The sequence below is a fragment of the Cadophora gregata genome (assembly GCF_030347475.1).
Source record: "Cadophora gregata isolate MNR1 chromosome Unknown scaffold_12, whole genome shotgun sequence".
Classification (NCBI taxonomy): domain Eukaryota; kingdom Fungi; phylum Ascomycota; class Leotiomycetes; order Helotiales; family Ploettnerulaceae; genus Cadophora; species Cadophora gregata.
In genome coordinates, this window is record NW_026695935.1 from 1,490,062 (window position 1) to 1,506,783 (window position 16,722).

At 49.0% G+C, this 16,722-nt stretch overlaps 6 protein-coding genes across 6 annotated transcripts; 4 read left to right on the forward strand and 2 right to left on the reverse strand.

Moving 5' to 3' along the window:
• Positions 1 to 424: 424 nt before the first annotated feature.
• Positions 425 to 1,108, reverse strand: ONS95_003277 (uncharacterized protein). Its single transcript, XM_058496578.1, has one exon. It carries the CDS (start codon positions 1,026 to 1,028, stop codon positions 768 to 770), a length of 261 nt encoding a protein of 86 aa, XP_058353830.1. The 5' UTR covers positions 1,029 to 1,108; the 3' UTR covers positions 425 to 767.
• Positions 1,104 to 3,788, forward strand: SEC6 (SNARE-binding exocyst subunit S6). Its single transcript, XM_058496579.1, has one exon. The coding sequence runs from the start codon at positions 1,296 to 1,298 to the stop codon at positions 3,555 to 3,557; it is 2,262 nt and encodes a 753-aa protein (XP_058353831.1). The 5' UTR covers positions 1,104 to 1,295; the 3' UTR covers positions 3,558 to 3,788.
• A 167-nt stretch (positions 3,789 to 3,955) lies between these two features.
• Positions 3,956 to 6,342, forward strand: ONS95_003279 (uncharacterized protein; the record flags this gene model as incomplete). Its single annotated transcript, XM_058496580.1, has 3 exons — positions 3,956 to 3,958; positions 4,047 to 5,619; positions 5,672 to 6,342. 3 exons carry the CDS (start codon positions 3,956 to 3,958, stop codon positions 6,340 to 6,342), a joined length of 2,247 nt encoding a protein of 748 aa, XP_058353832.1.
• Positions 6,343 to 7,118: 776 nt separating this feature from the next.
• Positions 7,119 to 9,037, forward strand: ONS95_003280 (uncharacterized protein; the record flags this gene model as incomplete). The annotated part of the gene is made up of 7 exons (XM_058496581.1): positions 7,119 to 7,224; positions 7,322 to 7,344; positions 7,453 to 7,470; positions 7,546 to 7,888; positions 7,942 to 8,687; positions 8,736 to 8,932; positions 8,986 to 9,037. 7 exons carry the CDS (start codon positions 7,119 to 7,121, stop codon positions 9,035 to 9,037), a joined length of 1,485 nt encoding a protein of 494 aa, XP_058353833.1.
• A 372-nt stretch (positions 9,038 to 9,409) lies between these two features.
• On the forward strand, positions 9,410 to 12,645 carry ONS95_003281 (uncharacterized protein; the record flags this gene model as incomplete). Its single annotated transcript, XM_058496582.1, has 9 exons — positions 9,410 to 9,470; positions 9,522 to 9,875; positions 9,930 to 10,078; positions 10,130 to 10,879; positions 10,930 to 11,057; positions 11,109 to 11,542; positions 11,595 to 12,161; positions 12,215 to 12,390; positions 12,439 to 12,645. 9 exons carry the CDS (start codon positions 9,410 to 9,412, stop codon positions 12,643 to 12,645), a joined length of 2,826 nt encoding a protein of 941 aa, XP_058353834.1.
• A 1,437-nt stretch (positions 12,646 to 14,082) lies between these two features.
• On the reverse strand, positions 14,083 to 15,415 carry PGG1 (Polygalacturonase; the record flags this gene model as incomplete). The annotated part of the gene is made up of 4 exons (XM_058496583.1): positions 14,083 to 14,489; positions 14,551 to 14,886; positions 14,961 to 15,233; positions 15,301 to 15,415. 4 exons carry the CDS (start codon positions 15,413 to 15,415, stop codon positions 14,083 to 14,085), a joined length of 1,131 nt encoding a protein of 376 aa, XP_058353835.1.
• Positions 15,416 to 16,722: the final 1,307 nt, after the last annotated feature.

Consider the following 16,722-nt stretch of genomic DNA (forward strand, 5'->3'; position numbering starts at 1 on the left):
GAGGTCGTCATCTGGAGGAATATATTTGCTCTAGCAGTGACTACTGGACGATGACAGTCGGGTAGCACTCACCTTTTGTTCGGCAATCAATCATCGCATTCAGAGTTTCCTTGGATTGCCACTGGGCCTGCCTTGAAGTCAACTTGCTAGGACTGTATGATAGACATTAGTGGAAGCAGTTTGGGGCTGTTCTGCTTGGAATCCCATGCATGATTGGTCTCAGTTCTTGATGCTAGTGACATGGTTTATCTCTTCTTCTCCGTCAACATGAAGCCCAGCTCCCTCACAAGCAAGACTTCAAGGTTTCTTTCAACTCCACCTCGCAAGGAGTATCTCAACCTCTGACGTTGCCTGATCGCCGAATAACCAAGGGTGGACTCGGGGCATGGTTTTCCTTATTGTGTTGAGAGAGTAGGTAGTGGGCATTGGTGGATTTCTGATGCTTCATTGGCTTTGTATAATCCTGACTATAGTTGTACATCAAACCCTAGGGGCAGTACTATCTCTACCCCTGATGACCGCAGTCAATTCCCAAATTCCCATTGTATGTTACATCTCGATAAGGCCTGATACGAACTGAGAACCTTCGAGGCCGTCTGTCCATTCTGTACAACGAGCCGTCTTGCAAAGTTGTATTTTGAGGCTCGACATTTTGATAAGACAGCATGTTTCTCGCCACATAGCCCGTCTGATCAAAACCTCCTTCCAGCAACTAGCATACACCATAATCCTCACACATTGTCTTTCACACTTCCATCCGTCCTCCATCACCGTGGTACTGCTTTCTCCATGTAAAAACCCGGATCTGGTTTCCTCTCCGCACGCAGTTCTTGCGCCGTCAACGCCCTGTCCACTTCTCTCACCGACACCAATTCCTTGACTTTCATTATCTGACCTGCGACTTCGGGGGTGACGGGGTAGAAGACGGTCTTCATTCGTGTGCGGAGGCCGAGTGCTTTGAGGACGCCTTGGGTTCGTTTTGTAAGGCCGATGCCTGATCGCATGAGAGTTATTCGAAAGTAAGACATTGTGACTACGTTCACCGTTAATGACAGAGTCGAATACAAGTTTCTGGAGGACGTACCTTGTCTCCTGAAGACGATTGCCCTGTCTTGACGTTGAAAGGTAGTGGTTGATGTCGCGAAGTTTCCTTGAAGATCATCAACATCCTAGCTCGGCTTATTCCGAAGCCGAGCTAAACCATACATACAGCAACATCTCGACACATTCTCAAACACGAGCATGGCTTGAACTACCTAGGAAGACAGCATTTTACAGCATTCATCGCCTTCGAAATGACGATGGACAGCTCGACCGTCAAGCTCGCCGAGCTCCTACGGCATCCGGACGATCTGGACAAGATACCAGACAAGAAGCTGGAATACGTACGAAAGAAGGCCGCGGTCGATTCGCAGCTCCGCAGCGGATTGAAAGAGCAATTAGAGATCACACAGTCGGGTATGAATGGGATTACGGATGGGCAGAGGACGGTGCAGCTCATCAAGGAGGAAATGATGAAGATAGACAAGCTTTGTGCTGAGGCGCAGAACATGATTAGGGATTTCCCCAATATCAATCTAGTCAGCCAGACGCACAGGAATTTCAGTGCTGTCGAGACCATGCGGATGAATCTGGATAGCTTCAATGATCGACTGAATCGGATTGAAGCCTTGTTGAGGGAGGACGATGCGGATCCAGAGAACATGCCGAACCTGCTAGCTGTGCATTACGAGTTGACGCAGCTGAGGAATATAAGGGATGATGCAATGGAGCAAATCGAGAGGGCGGATGATCCGAGTGCGCAGAATACGCTGGAGGAGTACTTTGCGCGTTTGGAGGAAACCGTAGAATGGTTCGATGAGCATGTTGGAACAATTGCGCTGAATCTAATTAATGTGCTTATCAATGGGAATAATGGGCTGGTGGTGAGGTTGTCAGTCATCATTGAGGCGGAAGAGAGCAGTGATAAGAGAGTAAAGGCACTGCAGGAAGCGCTAAAAGATCACAAGGAGATGGCTGCTAGGTTTCAAAGCATCACGGATGGAGCGAAGCAGGTTAGGGGATACAAGGAGAAGTTCTTACAGGCCATACAGATACACGCCGAGGAACAGATCAACGAGTCAAAGCAAGCTTTCCTGGAGGACCCGTCAAGGATAGACAAAAATCTGAAGTGGTTCTTCAACGATTTGAATGCTGTCAAGCAGGGCATGGTACCCTTGATGCCCAAGAAGTGGAAGATATTCCAGACGTATGGAAAGATTTATCACCAGCTCATGCACGACTTTCTGATCGGTATGGTTGATGATCCAGACACGGATTCCGCACACATGCTTTCCATCCTCAACTGGCCGGAGAAGTACTACCAAAAAATGGCGAAGCTTGGCTTCAAACAGGAAGAGCTCAAGCCTCTAGTTCTGGATGGTCGAGAACCTGAGCTGGTCAGAGATTTCCGACAGCTCGTTATCAAATACTTGGACGAATGGCTGGATCGCATCTTCAAGACTGAGCAGAATGACTTTATGGAGCGGAGTGTTGAAGGAGGGAATCTGGATGCTGATGAGTATGGGTACTTCCGGACCAAGAATTTGGTCGACATGTGGCGGATGCTGCGAGAGCAGATTGATTCTGCTGGCACGTCACAGCGCATGGATGTTGTTGAAGGTGTGATTGATGCCATGATCCTGCGGCTGAAGACGAGACAGGCAAATTGGGAGAAGATGCTTGACGAGGAGGCAGCCAAGTACTATGTTAATCCTGAACTTGATCTACTTCCGGCTCTACAGGATTGGCTCGTCGCTACTGCAAATGACCAGATAGCTTGCATTGATGACAACGAGGACGCTGGGAGATTTGCATACCTCACGAGTTTCCGCCAGAAATTCGAGCCTTTGGTATCGCCTCAGTATCTTGAGAGAGTGGATGGCGATATTGCCGATCTACGGAATGTCTATGTTGATTTCAGCACCCACTGCATAGCCAAGTTCGCCCAACTAGTCTTCGCTGTGGACTTCCGAACCGTCATGCCAGACTTCTTCACGCCAAGATGGTACTCTACCACCGCCATCAAGCAGATGATCGTCACATTTGATGAATACGTCAGCGACTACAAAGTCGTACTGCATCATTCTCTCCTCGACATCTTTATCGAGGAACTCGCCGATGAGCTTCTCGTCCGCTACCTCACCAGCGTGCGCAACAAAGGTGCCAAGTTCAAGCGTCAAGACCCGTACAAAGACAAGCTCTTCAACGACGTCTCCACAGCCTTTGAGTTTTTCACTGAGAACAGCCACCTCAGTCCTGATGTTGGTGAGGCTATCAAGCAGAAATGGCGAGTTACGGAACGTTTCCTGGAACTTATTGAGGCCGATAAGGCGGTCATTCCGGAGGTGTTTGCGGCGTTCAAAATGGACTATTGGGATTTGCAGCTTAGTTGGGTGGAGGCTGTGCTGAGGGCCAGGGATGATTTTGATAGAGGGATGCTGAATGCTGTGAAGGCGAGGGCGGCGCAGATTGATGTTGTGAGAGGATTGGAAACTATCATGATGAAGGTTAAATAGGCTGGAATCTCGGGATGTGAAGTGAGGCATGGATGTTTGGTATATTTTGGGAGCGTGGAGTTGAGGAGCATCTTCGGCGTCTAGGAACGAAGGGGATTGATCTATACCAACTTGGGATGTGTACCAGCTAGATCATGTAATTATACCAAGGAACTGTATGGAATTGAACGCAACCACGAATATTGAGCCACGTCGCGAGACCGAAGGCAACTTGGTGACATCGAACAGGTGGAGGCGCTGTACTGTTAAGACATATCACGTGCCCATGCTGTATTGACTTTCCAATTGAGGTGGTGACGCGTTACGCGATCAACGACTGCCGGACTCTCAAGAACCAATACCCCTCAGCACCAACATGTAACGAACACAACACCGAGCCAATAACCAAATACCTCAAAATGGTACGTATAATTTCAGTATTTCTATCAATATATTCATCAAAGATTGGAACTTAGAATGGACCATCGTCTGACAAACACTCAAACACAGGCCCCAGAACCCGGAATCCTCAAACGACAGCGCTCGCGTCCATCGGACTGGTGGGCTGCGAAACCAACGGTTGCCGAGCCTGCTCCTGCTCCTCACGCTTCTGCGACAAGTACAAGAGATGGAGACAGAGAAATGCAAGTGGGAGAGAATGGGAGTGAGAAGAAGAAGAGGGGCAGGCCTTCGGCTGGTGGAGGGGGCATTACAGAAAAGATGGCGGCGGGGAATAGAGGGAGGAAGGGAAATGAGGCAGATACCGGGATATCCAACAAAATTGGTGCTGCGAACAGGGAGAAAGAGAAACCTTTGAGGAGGGGTCGCTCAAGTGCTGGGGAGGCGGATATCAGAGCTTTAGGCCTAGGCGAAGGAGAGAAAGCTCAGGGTGCGAAGAAGAAAGCTGTCCGGGACCTTGATGTCAAAGAAGCTACAGATAATGAGAAGCCGTCAAGGAGGGGGCGCTCGAGTGCTGGGGAGGGGGAATTGAAGTTGGGCCAGGCGTCCCGAGCGATGGATACGGATAGGACAAATGCGATGACAGTGAGGCAACGGGGGAGGCCGGCCGCTGTTGTGGCAGAGGAGGATTTTGTGGATGGGAGTGAAGAGCAGGTTGCACCTACTAGGAGAGGTAGACCTTCCGCTGCTCAAGCTGAGGAACAGGTTGGTGGTCTATCGGGAGAGCAGGCCAAAGACACCACAGCGCCAAAAAGACGAAGTCGGCGATCCCTTGCTGCTGTTGAGGATCAAGTTGAGGACGTCTTGGAGTCTGGAAATTCTAGAGAGGAGATCGGGTCATCAACTCGAGGCCGACATACTGCGGCATCAGCTAGAAAACAGCCGGAAGAACGATTGCTGGATGCCACAAAGAAGCGCGGGAGACCAGCACTTCCTCCTTCTGAGTCACCCGCCAAATCTACATCAGCTTCGGATAACCGAATCGCCAAGAAGCGCGGTCGGCCTGCTGCAGAGAAAACACCAGCAGAGATTGCTCCTGAACTTCCAGAGCCTAAAAAGAAACGTACTCGCCAGTCCGATGCTGAAATTATCCAGCCAGAGGGTGAGAGTGTGCTAAATGAAAGCACTCCGGCACGAGGTCGGACTCGCCACAGACAACCGGATGTAGTGGAGAAGGAGCCATCGTACCAAGATAAGAATCTCAAACGCAAGAGGACTCGCGAGTCTAATGTGCAAGGCGGAGATGGAGATGTTGAAGCTGAGGACAGGGGAAGGAGGACGAGAAGATCAGACCTCGGATCTCATCAAGTTGTACCTGAGCCAGGGGTGACAAATTCGAGCAGAACGACCAAGTCTAATCGACGATCGGAAGTCGTTGCGGTGGAACATGCTTCTTCAAAACTTACGAAGATTCCTGGCGGAAAGCGATCGAAACCCTCTGGCACTACCTCTCATGCTAAGAAAGGTGCTTCCTCTACTCAAACATCAACAGATGCTAAGAAAGCTACGCGACAATCTAATGGTACTTCTTCGGCACCCTCCCAAACCAACAAGAAAGGCTCAAATCGAGTTTTAACTTTTCCTCAAGTCGAAGCTCCTCCGCGAAAACGCAAAGGCCTTGAAAGTGAGTTTACGTAATACTCAAGACTGCATTGTATTTCACTGACATCGTCTAGAAGCAGAGTCTGCACCATTCAAACGCCAGCGAATTGAGAAATCACCGGAAGCAGAAGTGGACTTGCTCAACTATCAACATCTTAAGGCAGTCACCAGAAACGTGTTACGGCAGACAATTGAGGCCAAATGGGAGGCTCTTCCCCCGACAGCAATTGATCGCATCGCCCAATTGCTGAGTGATCTTCAGAGGCCTGTCATTGCTCATCTCAATGACGAACGGAAGAAAACCCAAGCGAGCACGGCTGTAGAAGCAGTTGCACGTAAACTTGTAAGGAAGTTTTCGAGAGGTCTTCCATTCCCACCTGGCACACGGAACCATCGAGAGGACGATTTCGATTTTGAGAAGATATTGGATCACAATCGGGCATTAGAGGCGCAGCTCACACCGGCACTCCATTCGAACGAGCTGCTTGAGGCAGAATTAAGCAAGGAGTTGGCAAAGCTGGAGTTAGATAAGGAATTGCTCGCAGAGCTGGAGACGAATGCAAAGTCCGAGGCTTCAGTGCGAAATCAAGCTGCTCGAAAGTTGCATTCGGTCCTGCAACCAGATGAATCGCTAGGGGAGACTGAGTTATTGAATGGTGATATTGGTCTCAATGTCGACCGACAGCTCCAGCCATTGGATCTCGGGGTAAGTTTGCCCTTTACAGAAATGTTTTCCTTCAGCTAATTGATCTAAAGGTCCAAGACGACGGGAATCTGAAAGCCCTGATGGAAGAACTTAACGGTCACGTGGACTCTATTCAGAGCAATATCAAGCAGGTTCAGGGGATCTCACAAGCAATGGCGAAGAGCAGAGCGGCTGTTCAAGCCACCTTGTTTGATCACCTTGACAACTCATTGTATGATGATGTTATGTTAGGCGCAGAAGAGCGAGTGTAAAGATTGTACACGGACTGGATTGGGTTTGATTGTGACCCGACCACAAGGCTGCGCTGCATAGCATAGGTGGGATAGAATAGGATGCGAATGGAGGCTCGGCGTTTGGGAACAGACGACATGGACACGACCTTGTAATTTGATGATGCGCATGCATACCCACCTTGTTATGATGAAATACCCACCTGCACATATCCAATTATAAATACCCAAATGGTTTTGTCACATGTATAATTTTCAGTCATTGGTCGCAAAATATAAGTGCGTGCATGATGTGCCTGACAGCTCCATTTGCCTTGCCCACTGAAGGCTAGCTCCGGAGCCCCGCGAATTGGATTCATCAACACCACGTCTGAGCCGTTGAGCACCACAATCGATGCGCAAATCCTCCTAGCACCTTCGTACGTTGTGTAATTAGACACGCAGTAGTAAGAGCCCCTTTCTGTGTCCACGGATTTGCGCTGACGAATTTGGGCAGCTTCAATCGGACAGGTTGGGTCGAGACCTGCTCCCACAACGGCGCCTGTCGCAACCCGATGGGACACTCATAACAAAGGCTCCGATGCCATGGAAAAGAACGGAGCAAGCAATGGGCAGGATGCGAAGCCCCAAAAGTCGCCTCCTGCGTCTGGCGCAAGCAAGAGTCCGAAGAAGAGGCGTAAAGTTAATCATGGTATTTTCACCAGAAGCCAGCCAGCCAGCCGAGCCCGGCCAGCAGCTTCAAGTCCTTCCTCTGAAACATTTGCTGATCTGAGGGCGCGTTCCTGCAGCTTGTGTGTATTGTCGCCGATCCGTAAGTCCGCCATTGGCTCCCAAATACATTATCAGGGAGTCACTCCCTTGGAATCTGTGTGTATGCGCAAATCTCTGGCACAAGCTGATTCGATTTGTATCTGGGTAGCATATGACATGCGATTTGGTACGGCCCCTTCCAATATATGCAGCTACTCGTGCTACACAGTGTCCCATGACTAACTGCTCTCCTGTTGCACAGGAACGCCCATGTGCACGCTGTATAAAGCGTAATATCGGACACCTTTGCCATGATGAGCCCCGCGAACCGGAATCGGCCACGAAGAAGGCGAAGAGCCAACATACCAATTCTGCGCCGGAAGAGGATGGGTCGCCGCAAGAGCCTGTGCAGCAGGGAACTGTAGACCACGGCAACGGTATGAACAGCTCGTTCGACCAAGCTCAAGCACAATCGCAAGATAACAATAGCCTCACGTTGGGCACTGCTGCACTCTCCCAATCTCAGGGCGGCCCATTACAGCTCGTTCAGCCCTCACCGGTGTCGGGCATCCAAGCAAATGCTTTTAATAGCAACAGCAACCAGTGTAAGGCCTAGACCACTTTTTCCTTCTGGTAAAACCATTTATTGACAATACAGTCATCGGATACTCGAGCGACTGGCTAGGATCACAGAACCAATTTCAAGATATGCATAACTACCACCCCTCGTACATGTTCAACGCGCCAGAAGTTACCAATGAGTACAACCTCTTGAACGATTTCCTAAACAACAGCTTGCTCGACGACGGTGCCCTGCTCCCCGAAGATACCTCCGGCTTCTTCAACGATCAGTCTGGAGCCATGTTACCAGGGGCTTCCAACAATAATGCTGGTCCATCGGGAACTCAGCCGTCAACGATGCTGAGTTCCGGAAACCCACAAGCAGGGGCAATTTCTAGGCCGGCGAGCGTCATACCGACAGACAAAGCACGCGAGTACTACCTCCAAGCCGCAGATCCAACTGGCAACGATGCGCCGGAGGAGCGAATGCAGCGGCTACTCCGAGCGAAGTACGATGCGGGAATGCTGAAGCCATTCAATTACGTGAAAGGCTACGCGCGATTATCAGCCTACATGGATAGTCATCTGCATGCGGCCCAGAAGCAGAAGATTCTTCGACAGCTTGACCGTTTCAGGCCTAAATTCCGAGAGAAGGTCCAAGCCTTGACCGATATCGAGCTCATCTATGTTGAGATGTGGTTTGAGCGCAGTCTCATGGAATACGATCGTGTGTTTGCGAGCATGGCTATACCTGCGTGTTGTTGGCGGCGAACAGGCGAGATTTTCAGGGGTAATAAGGAGATGGCAGAGTTGATACATGTGCCGATAGAGCAATTGCGAGATGTGAGTTGTGACGGTCTGCCGCTTGGATGTCGCTGACTCGTATGAAAGGGCAAGATTGCGATCCACGAGATTCTCGCTGAGGAATCACTCGTAAATTACTGGGAGAAGTTTGGGGCCATTGCATTCGATCAGAGTCAAAAGGCATTGTTGACAAGCTGCTCCTTAAAGAATCCAGACGACCAGTCGAAAGATCCCACGATCAAGTGCTGCTTCTCTTTCACGATAAGAAGAGATGACCACAAGATGTAAGTTCCCAGTGTTACATATCGGCTTTGATACCCTGCTGATTCGATCGTAGCCCGTCCCTAATTGTTGGTAATTTCCTGCCACAGGATCCGGTAAAACGCTAGGATGGTTAATATCATCAAAATTTTCTTGTAGATGCTAGGGTGATAAGCATATAAATCTTGCTACTGTAGGTTGGCGTTCATAGGTGTTTGGCCAGCGCCTTCAGCGGGGCGGACCGAGCCTTGAGAAGATATCTAAAGCTCTTGCATTTCTCTTGTAAATCAATTCACAGAACAAAATCGAACGTCTCTTTCGCGTCATCCTCTACTTTCTACTCTTTTGTTTTCTTCTAATTTGTCTGGAGATACCTTCAAACACCTAGAGCGATGCCCTGTCGCTCCAGTCAATTGACGGGAAGTTCGCTAAAATTCTGGTGACATTTCCATCTTTCTCCCCACTCCTTTCTTCCGCGCACCGACTCAAAGGTCAACACCATGGCTCCAGAGAAGAACCGCTCAGGTCCACAGAAAGACCACCGATTGAAGACTGTCCTTTGTGAGTTGTGTCTAGCTTGTGATCCGCGGCATTTCTGATTCTTGATTGCAGCCTACGCCGCAGACCTTGAAGCTGCCTTGCCAGCAGCTGCAGCTTCTAAAATATCAACCTCGACAGCCCAGGAGCTCGAAAAGCAAATATCCATCTTCCCCGATAGTCTCTCCATCTCAGCAACATCAAAATGCGAGGAACTAGACCGCATTGGAACGACGATCTGGAATCTCTGCACCCGGCTTCGACGCGATTACGACACAGACAAGCCACAGGACATGCCGATCGTACTGGTACTAGCACGTGTATATGCTTTCCTGATGCTCGATTGTGCACATGTAGCTGGCAAGAGTACTGGGGGCAACCTGGCTAGGATGATGAGAACCGGGTTGAAGGCTGGGAAGAATTGCGTAGGTATGTGGATACTTAATGCCTCCACCGACACAAAATGCGCTGACAGCTCTGCAGATGCTAAACAGTATGCTCTTGCCATTAAGGTCCTAGGACGTGTCAGTGCGTACGAAGGGCTCTTGCAAAAGATCACGGATTTGAGCTCCCAAGACCGGGAGGCGTGTGAAAGACTTGTGGCAGAGTACTATGTTGTCAGAACAGCTGTGGTATGTGAGCTTGCCTAAACATTGATAGAAGTAACTCTGACTGCCATACAGTCATGGAACCAGAGCGAATTCCAGACGGCAGACCATATGTTCAGCAAGTCAATGGCAGCAAAGCACATCTTCGACCCTGGTACAGCAGAGAGCCTAGCAGACGTGTTATACAAGATAGGAAGGGACCTTCTAGCGAAACAAAAATACGACATGGCCGTCAAGTGGCTTGAAAGAGCAGGTGAGGTGTTAGATGGACAAGAACTCGACCGATTGAGCATGGATGCCATCGAGCTGCGGAACTCGATTCTGCAGTCCTTGACGAAGTCTTTACTGGCGATGAAAGAACCTGAGGCAGCAGCAAGAGCTCGAGGCCTTGTTACTCTTCTCGAGAATAATTTCGGAGAAGACAGGCTGGTTGTTCTGCTACTGAAGCTGGAGGTTCTTTCCGCTCCGACCAGCGATACTGGAGCGGCTTTCGACAGCGTTTCTTATCTAGAGATTCTTCAGCGGATGATTCGAACGATCATACTCAACGATGGCAACTTCAAGCTGATCATGTTTCACGTGCGGAAGCTCAATGACAAAAGTCCGAGTCTGGCTTCTAAGGCTCTCGATGACTTTCTGGTATTGCGGATAATAGAGGCAGACTGTGACGAATGGTTTGGAAAAGCCTTGGTTACTAGGTTATGGATCGCTTTGAGTCAAAGAGAGAGCCCAGACTCATTGGCGCAGATTGAGGATCTATTCTCCACCATCGTGGCAAAGTCAACGAGACCAGCAAGCCCAGCAGCCACTCTTGCAGCACATACTGTATGCATCCCCTCGGACTGCTGTTGGTCTACTAAGCTCATGTTTTGTAGCTTTTGTGGAAGCGTATCGAGTTAAATTATACTTCAGGACAATACGATGCAGCAGAGAAGTGGTGCCGTTTGGCAATGCATCAGATATTTGCAAAATCTGGGGAGCTGAATATGGCCCGATTATCAAGGTTTGTTTCCTGAAGATCAAGCGTGAAAGGTAATACTAAATTATGGTCCAGAAAATTACTTCTCTGTGCCCTTGCAAGAAAGGACATAGGAAGTGCTCGAGAGATATTCTCTTCGATGCCAAGCGCAGCACAAAATGAAGCAATGACAAGATTCCTGATGTACAGAATTGCAGTTCGTTGCGACGAGCAGGAACTGGCTGCCGAATGTCTCCAAATCATAAGCTCGACCTCCAACGATGACCCGAAGCTCATGTATGCTTGTGTTTTGGATGCGCAGCAAGCAGGCAACAAGAGTCACACTCTCAATGCCTTACAACATGTCCTCGAGAAGAGCACTTACGAAACAACGTCTGTGAACTTGGCTTCCTTACTTCGACTCACCATTACGCTGACGGTCCAGGCCCTAGACGAGGCATCGAAGAAGCAAAATAATTCTGCTGAGTTCGAGGCAACTCTGGAGAAGTTGTGCACAATGTATGAAAAGGGTAAGCACCACAATCAATTACAGAATGCCACTGGCAACTGATCCTGTGGCAGGTTCTGCGGCGGCACGTAGAGCGCGGTTGTCAAAGAAAGGACTGGAAGCAATCTGGACGATCGACGAACTTCACTGGTTCTCGAAAAACTCCTACAATCTAGCCATCAAACACCTCGCTATTTGGGATTCTTTTCATCTACTCCGAATGCTAGCCTGCTGCATTGATTTCATCGACCAATATCCACAGGATATCACCCAGCAGATTACTGATGATCTCACTCTTCGCAAAATGTTCTGTGACTTCACAGCGGCGACGGCATTGGTCAGTCTGGCTCGTGGCGAAGATAACGTTGAGGTCCAATTGCAGAACTACCTCAGGCTGCGTAAGCATGTCGAAAGCTTTGATGTGCAGCTTCAGAAAAAGGCGGGTAATATACCGGAGGAAGCAGAAGCAGACCTCCGTCGAAAGTTGACCATCCTTGCTGCTTTTGATTTCGAAGCTGCCTGCAGGTTAAAAGCCTGGGATGACTTTGCCGAGATTATCCTCAAAGCTAGTGCTTGCAAGTCGACGCAGGTGTATGAGATAATGGCCGACATTGTGCTCTGCTCGGAGGCTCCTACTCCAGGTCAGTCTCTCCAACTCACACATTTCGTCTTCAAGCTAACCAGCAATGAAAAGTACTGGTACAGACGATCAAAAGGATAATCAATGAGATGTGGGGGATGGATCAATTTGATATTGTGAAGCTGGCAAAATATCTACGGTGTCTTGTTCAGATCACAATCTCAGATAACATGGATATTGCAGTGGAGCTTCTCGATCAGGCACATCGCTTTGCAGAAGAGTCAGAAGAGGTATGCTAGCAAAGTTTCCTTCCAAAGGCGTACACTAACAACGCCTAGACGGACCAGCCATACCCTTCAGAGGAATGCGAATGGATGGCAACAACAGCTTTCAACCGAGCGGTGGACTTGTACTGCGCTGGCGATGATCAAAATGCTAAGGACTGGGCGGACAAAGCTCTCAACATTGCACAATATTGTCTAGATGAGGGTAATCTGGAGCGACTGCTTCAGAGTAAGTTGTTGGAGTTGAATTTCAGCGCTTAAAAAAGTGCGGCGCTGGTTACAGCAAGTTCACTTACTTAAGCATACTTTGAAGCTGAAACTCATGGCATTGTTTTGTTTCTAGCTTGAACTTGCTTTGGACATATTGCGCGATGGAGTAGTCGCTATTTCTGCTACATTTTGTCTACAAGAGCACATAATTAGTACAGCACATATCCATTGCTAAGCAATCCCAGACCCCAAAGTTACTTCATCATTTCAGAACACTGATGACGATCTTTTCAAGAAGGTCTCTGTCCATACACTTCCGGAAAGCTTGTTTTCGCTTCTTCCCACTCGATTACCTCTGCGATTTCTGGTATGAGACCATACTCCTCTACAAACTTCACCAAGACATGTAAATCAAACCCAACTGTACTTCTATCTGGCTTCCCAGCCAACCTGAACCATGACAATCATCAGCGGTGTAAAGCGGAAAAGCCACGCTATTTCCGCGTTGCGAGACCTTCTATGTGAGAATCACGCAGTTTTGATTTGATCTGATCTCTTTGTACCCGTTGATTTCATTCTCCTTTGGAAGCTTAGCTACTCTAGCACGGACATATGCTGAAGTGACGAATTGATGTTCACAACATGTGGCACGTGATGCGCAATGATCATAAATGAGTAGGTAGTTTTGCTTAGATATTGTGGATTCTCTGACTGCTCGTTGATGGTGATCTGTGGAATTTATTGGGTTCCGTTCTCGTGGAGAGTTTGGGATATATAGACAATACATTTCATCGTCAGATTTGTACTTGTCGAGGATAAGCATGTATGTTGGTAGCATCTGCCATCTTGAGTGCTTACCTTGGTAGGTGGAGGGGCAGCATGTGATTGCTACAGGCCTTGGAAGTTCGAGCGGGAGGTTTCAAACTATTTCGCAGGGCTTGATCTTAGATCACATATATTTATGATAGATGATGTCGATAGTGCGAGGGAATTGACGGGAGGGAAAGAAATCGCCAGACCGGATAAATTTAAGCGAGAGATAAACACCGGCTCAATCCAGATGCATATTCAATTGGTTCTTTTCGAAAAATTGCCCTTTTTCAGCTGATATCTCTCGTCAGTTCGTTCCATAAATGTGATTAAGACGCGAGTACAAGTGTCTGGCTTGACTCGACTCCTCTTCTCACAGAGCTACAGATTCATCAAGTGCAACGCAATCGAAGGACTCAACCGGTAACATGGCGAGGATCTGCTAAGAGAGTGCTTTAAACAATGTATCCAGTACGGATTCCAATTAGCCAGCTATGGAGCTAGAACATAAATATCTGACAAGAATGCGAGCAAATGCTCATCCGCCTTTGCCCAGTACTTATTATCAAGATTAGGACATCGAGCCCTTCTAAACATCATCGACCCTTCTGGAAGATCTCTTGCGCTAAACGGCGACAAAATTAAACTGACCTCTCAAGCGCCAGAGCCAGAGATAATCTAGCACGAAGCTCCGCTCGGGATGTTCGTGCACTTGGTAGAAGTCTTTCCTCCTGTGAAAGTAATGCCGGACCATTTCCAGCTAGAGCAAGATCCCTTTCCGCAAAGAATATAAACTCTAGTAGCGCCCGAGGCGACGGATCCAGAAATCCCCGACACAACGAGATTGGTGATCGGGACACCGGTGGTGGGAGTTCCGGTTGGGGAACCATTCTTGTAATCTTGCTGGATGACGATTCCGTACTTGGCGAGGTTGGAGAGGACGATGTTCTTGTATGTGACGCCTGAGACGGAGCCGGTTGCGCCGTAAACGGTCTTGATGCGCACGCCGTTGTCGGAGTTCTTGATGGTGGAGGAGCTGATGCTGATGGTTTTGACGGTGTTGTCGGAGCGGCCGCCGACGGAACCTTGGGGGTTTTGGTCAGGAATGTTCGACTTCGAAAGGAAGTGCGACTTGGATGGACTTACCGATTGAGAGGCCGTGACCACCGGAGCAAGTTCCCCCCGTGAAGGTGATGGACGTGCCGGAGTTGATGGCAAGGCAGTCATCCTGGTTTTGGATGTTGGCACCGCTGATGGTCACGGCAGTTGAGGATCCGACATCGAAAGCATCAGTGTTGTGTCCCAGAGCTCCAGAGTCACCAGCTGTGTTATCCATCTTGATGTTGGTGACTGAGAGACTGTTGGCGCCATTAATACTCATGAGTTGAATTGGGGAGTTCTTGAAGTTGAGGCCGGAGATGGATGAGGAGGTGAGAGAGTGAGCGTAGAAGAACTTGGGCTTGGTCTTTCCACCATTGGATCCTAGGACATTAAGTCAATTTGTTCTTCTTCAACTGAGATTGCAAGTCTGAATACTCAGGAATGATGGAACTTACCCTTTCCGTCCCACCATCTCTCACCACCACCATCAATGCAATTTCCAGAAGCACCAGAAACATCAATGTTAGTTCCCGAAACTGAGATCAGAGGTCCAGACCACTCCTCGTAACCGAAAGTGGTGGTACCCTGGAAGATAACCTTGGTGCCACTGTTGAGCTTGGTCAAGTCGAGAGTGGTGCCGGATGGGACTGCGATGTTGGAGAGGACAATGGTAGCACATGAAGCTTTTGACTTGCTGACTGCGGTGGCACCTGAGGAGCCGGAGAAGGCTATGGACAGGGTGTGTTAGTCTAGTTCTTTTTTGGTGATGTTAAGGAGGTTTGGGTAGAGACGTACTGCAAGAGGCCCTCTTGTCAAGCATTGCTGGCTTAGTTGGAGCTGGTGCAGGTGCAGCAGAGACGATCGAAGCAGCTGTAGCCAAAAGGCTGACGAGGACCGAGATGTGGACCATTTTGATGTTTGTTGATGTTTTTATGACAGAAGGCAATGTAGTATATGTACTGTGAAAGGAAGCAGACGCGCAAAAAGATGCTGATGAAGATAGACAGGAGAATGTAGGAATGAATGTGAGGAAGATGGTGATCTTGGAAGTACTGTCTATGAGGCTGGGCCAAGTCTTTCTTATAGTCTTTTCTATAGTCCTTTTTATGGTCTTGGAAAAGTCTTAAATGTCCCCAGGAGGGCCCAGGAGGGGGAAGAGAATCATGACAAGCAGGGATGTCGACGGCCACCCCTCCCGCTCAATACCATGGTTCAGCTCCCCTGAACCTGAAGAAGAGGGGACGCCTAGGATCCAGAAAACATGGATGATAGATGAGCCCTTAATTTATTCCGTCTCGCATCACGGAATCCGGCTTCTCTCGATCTCACAATTCAGCTGAGATACGATGCCTTTGGGATTCAAGGACCCCCACTTGTCCACGAATCACCTGCAGCGACCCGGCATGGCGCGACAGGCGAAAATGAAGGAAGTGGGTGTATCTTCTTGAACCAACAACTCAGATAGAGTGCTCCAGATAGGGCATTCATCATCATCAGCAACCAGGTCCTTGGGAAAAGCCGGAAGCCAATGCTAGAAGCTCAGGATCCCCCGCACAACTTGGCAACGTGGCGATATAAGTGGTGGAAGTCAATCGGAGAGCCGCCCCTTCAAGAAAGCTTGCTAGATCACAAAGTTGGAGGTTCTGGCACAGCTCGAGCTCCCCTTCTCTCGAAATCTACAAGCATCTCCACTTTCAGATCTAGGCTTGTGGCTATTTCACCGTCCGAGTCGTGTATCTTAAATTTTGAGCTGATGATTCTGGCAGTAGTTCTGACAGCGCGGGGGATCCACATAGGACGAGAACCTACCTAGTGTTTCAGACGGAACAACCTTCATTTCGACGATAGCCAGTTCGAAACGGAAGCGAGATAGATTGATTTGATTTTGATATGGACAAGGGTTTGCGGTTCGGGATCTGGGTTCCACGAATGGCAGACTGTCACTGGGGGACTTGGGAGGAGAGTCCCTGGCGATGCGAAAGCTTATTCGTGGATATGCCAAGACTTGAAAAAGCTTGGTTGGGGCTTGGACCGTGGATGAGCTGAATTGTTTGTTTGGGTTGCTTTGATGGGTGATCTCTTGCTATTTTGAACCTGAAATTGGGAGGTTTTCCATGAAGTTGGAGAGTGCAACGAGAGGGCGGGATGGAACTTGTGATGGGAATCCTCCGTGTGCTAGGGCTGGTGTTTGATTACCTGACAGGTTGACATGCCAGC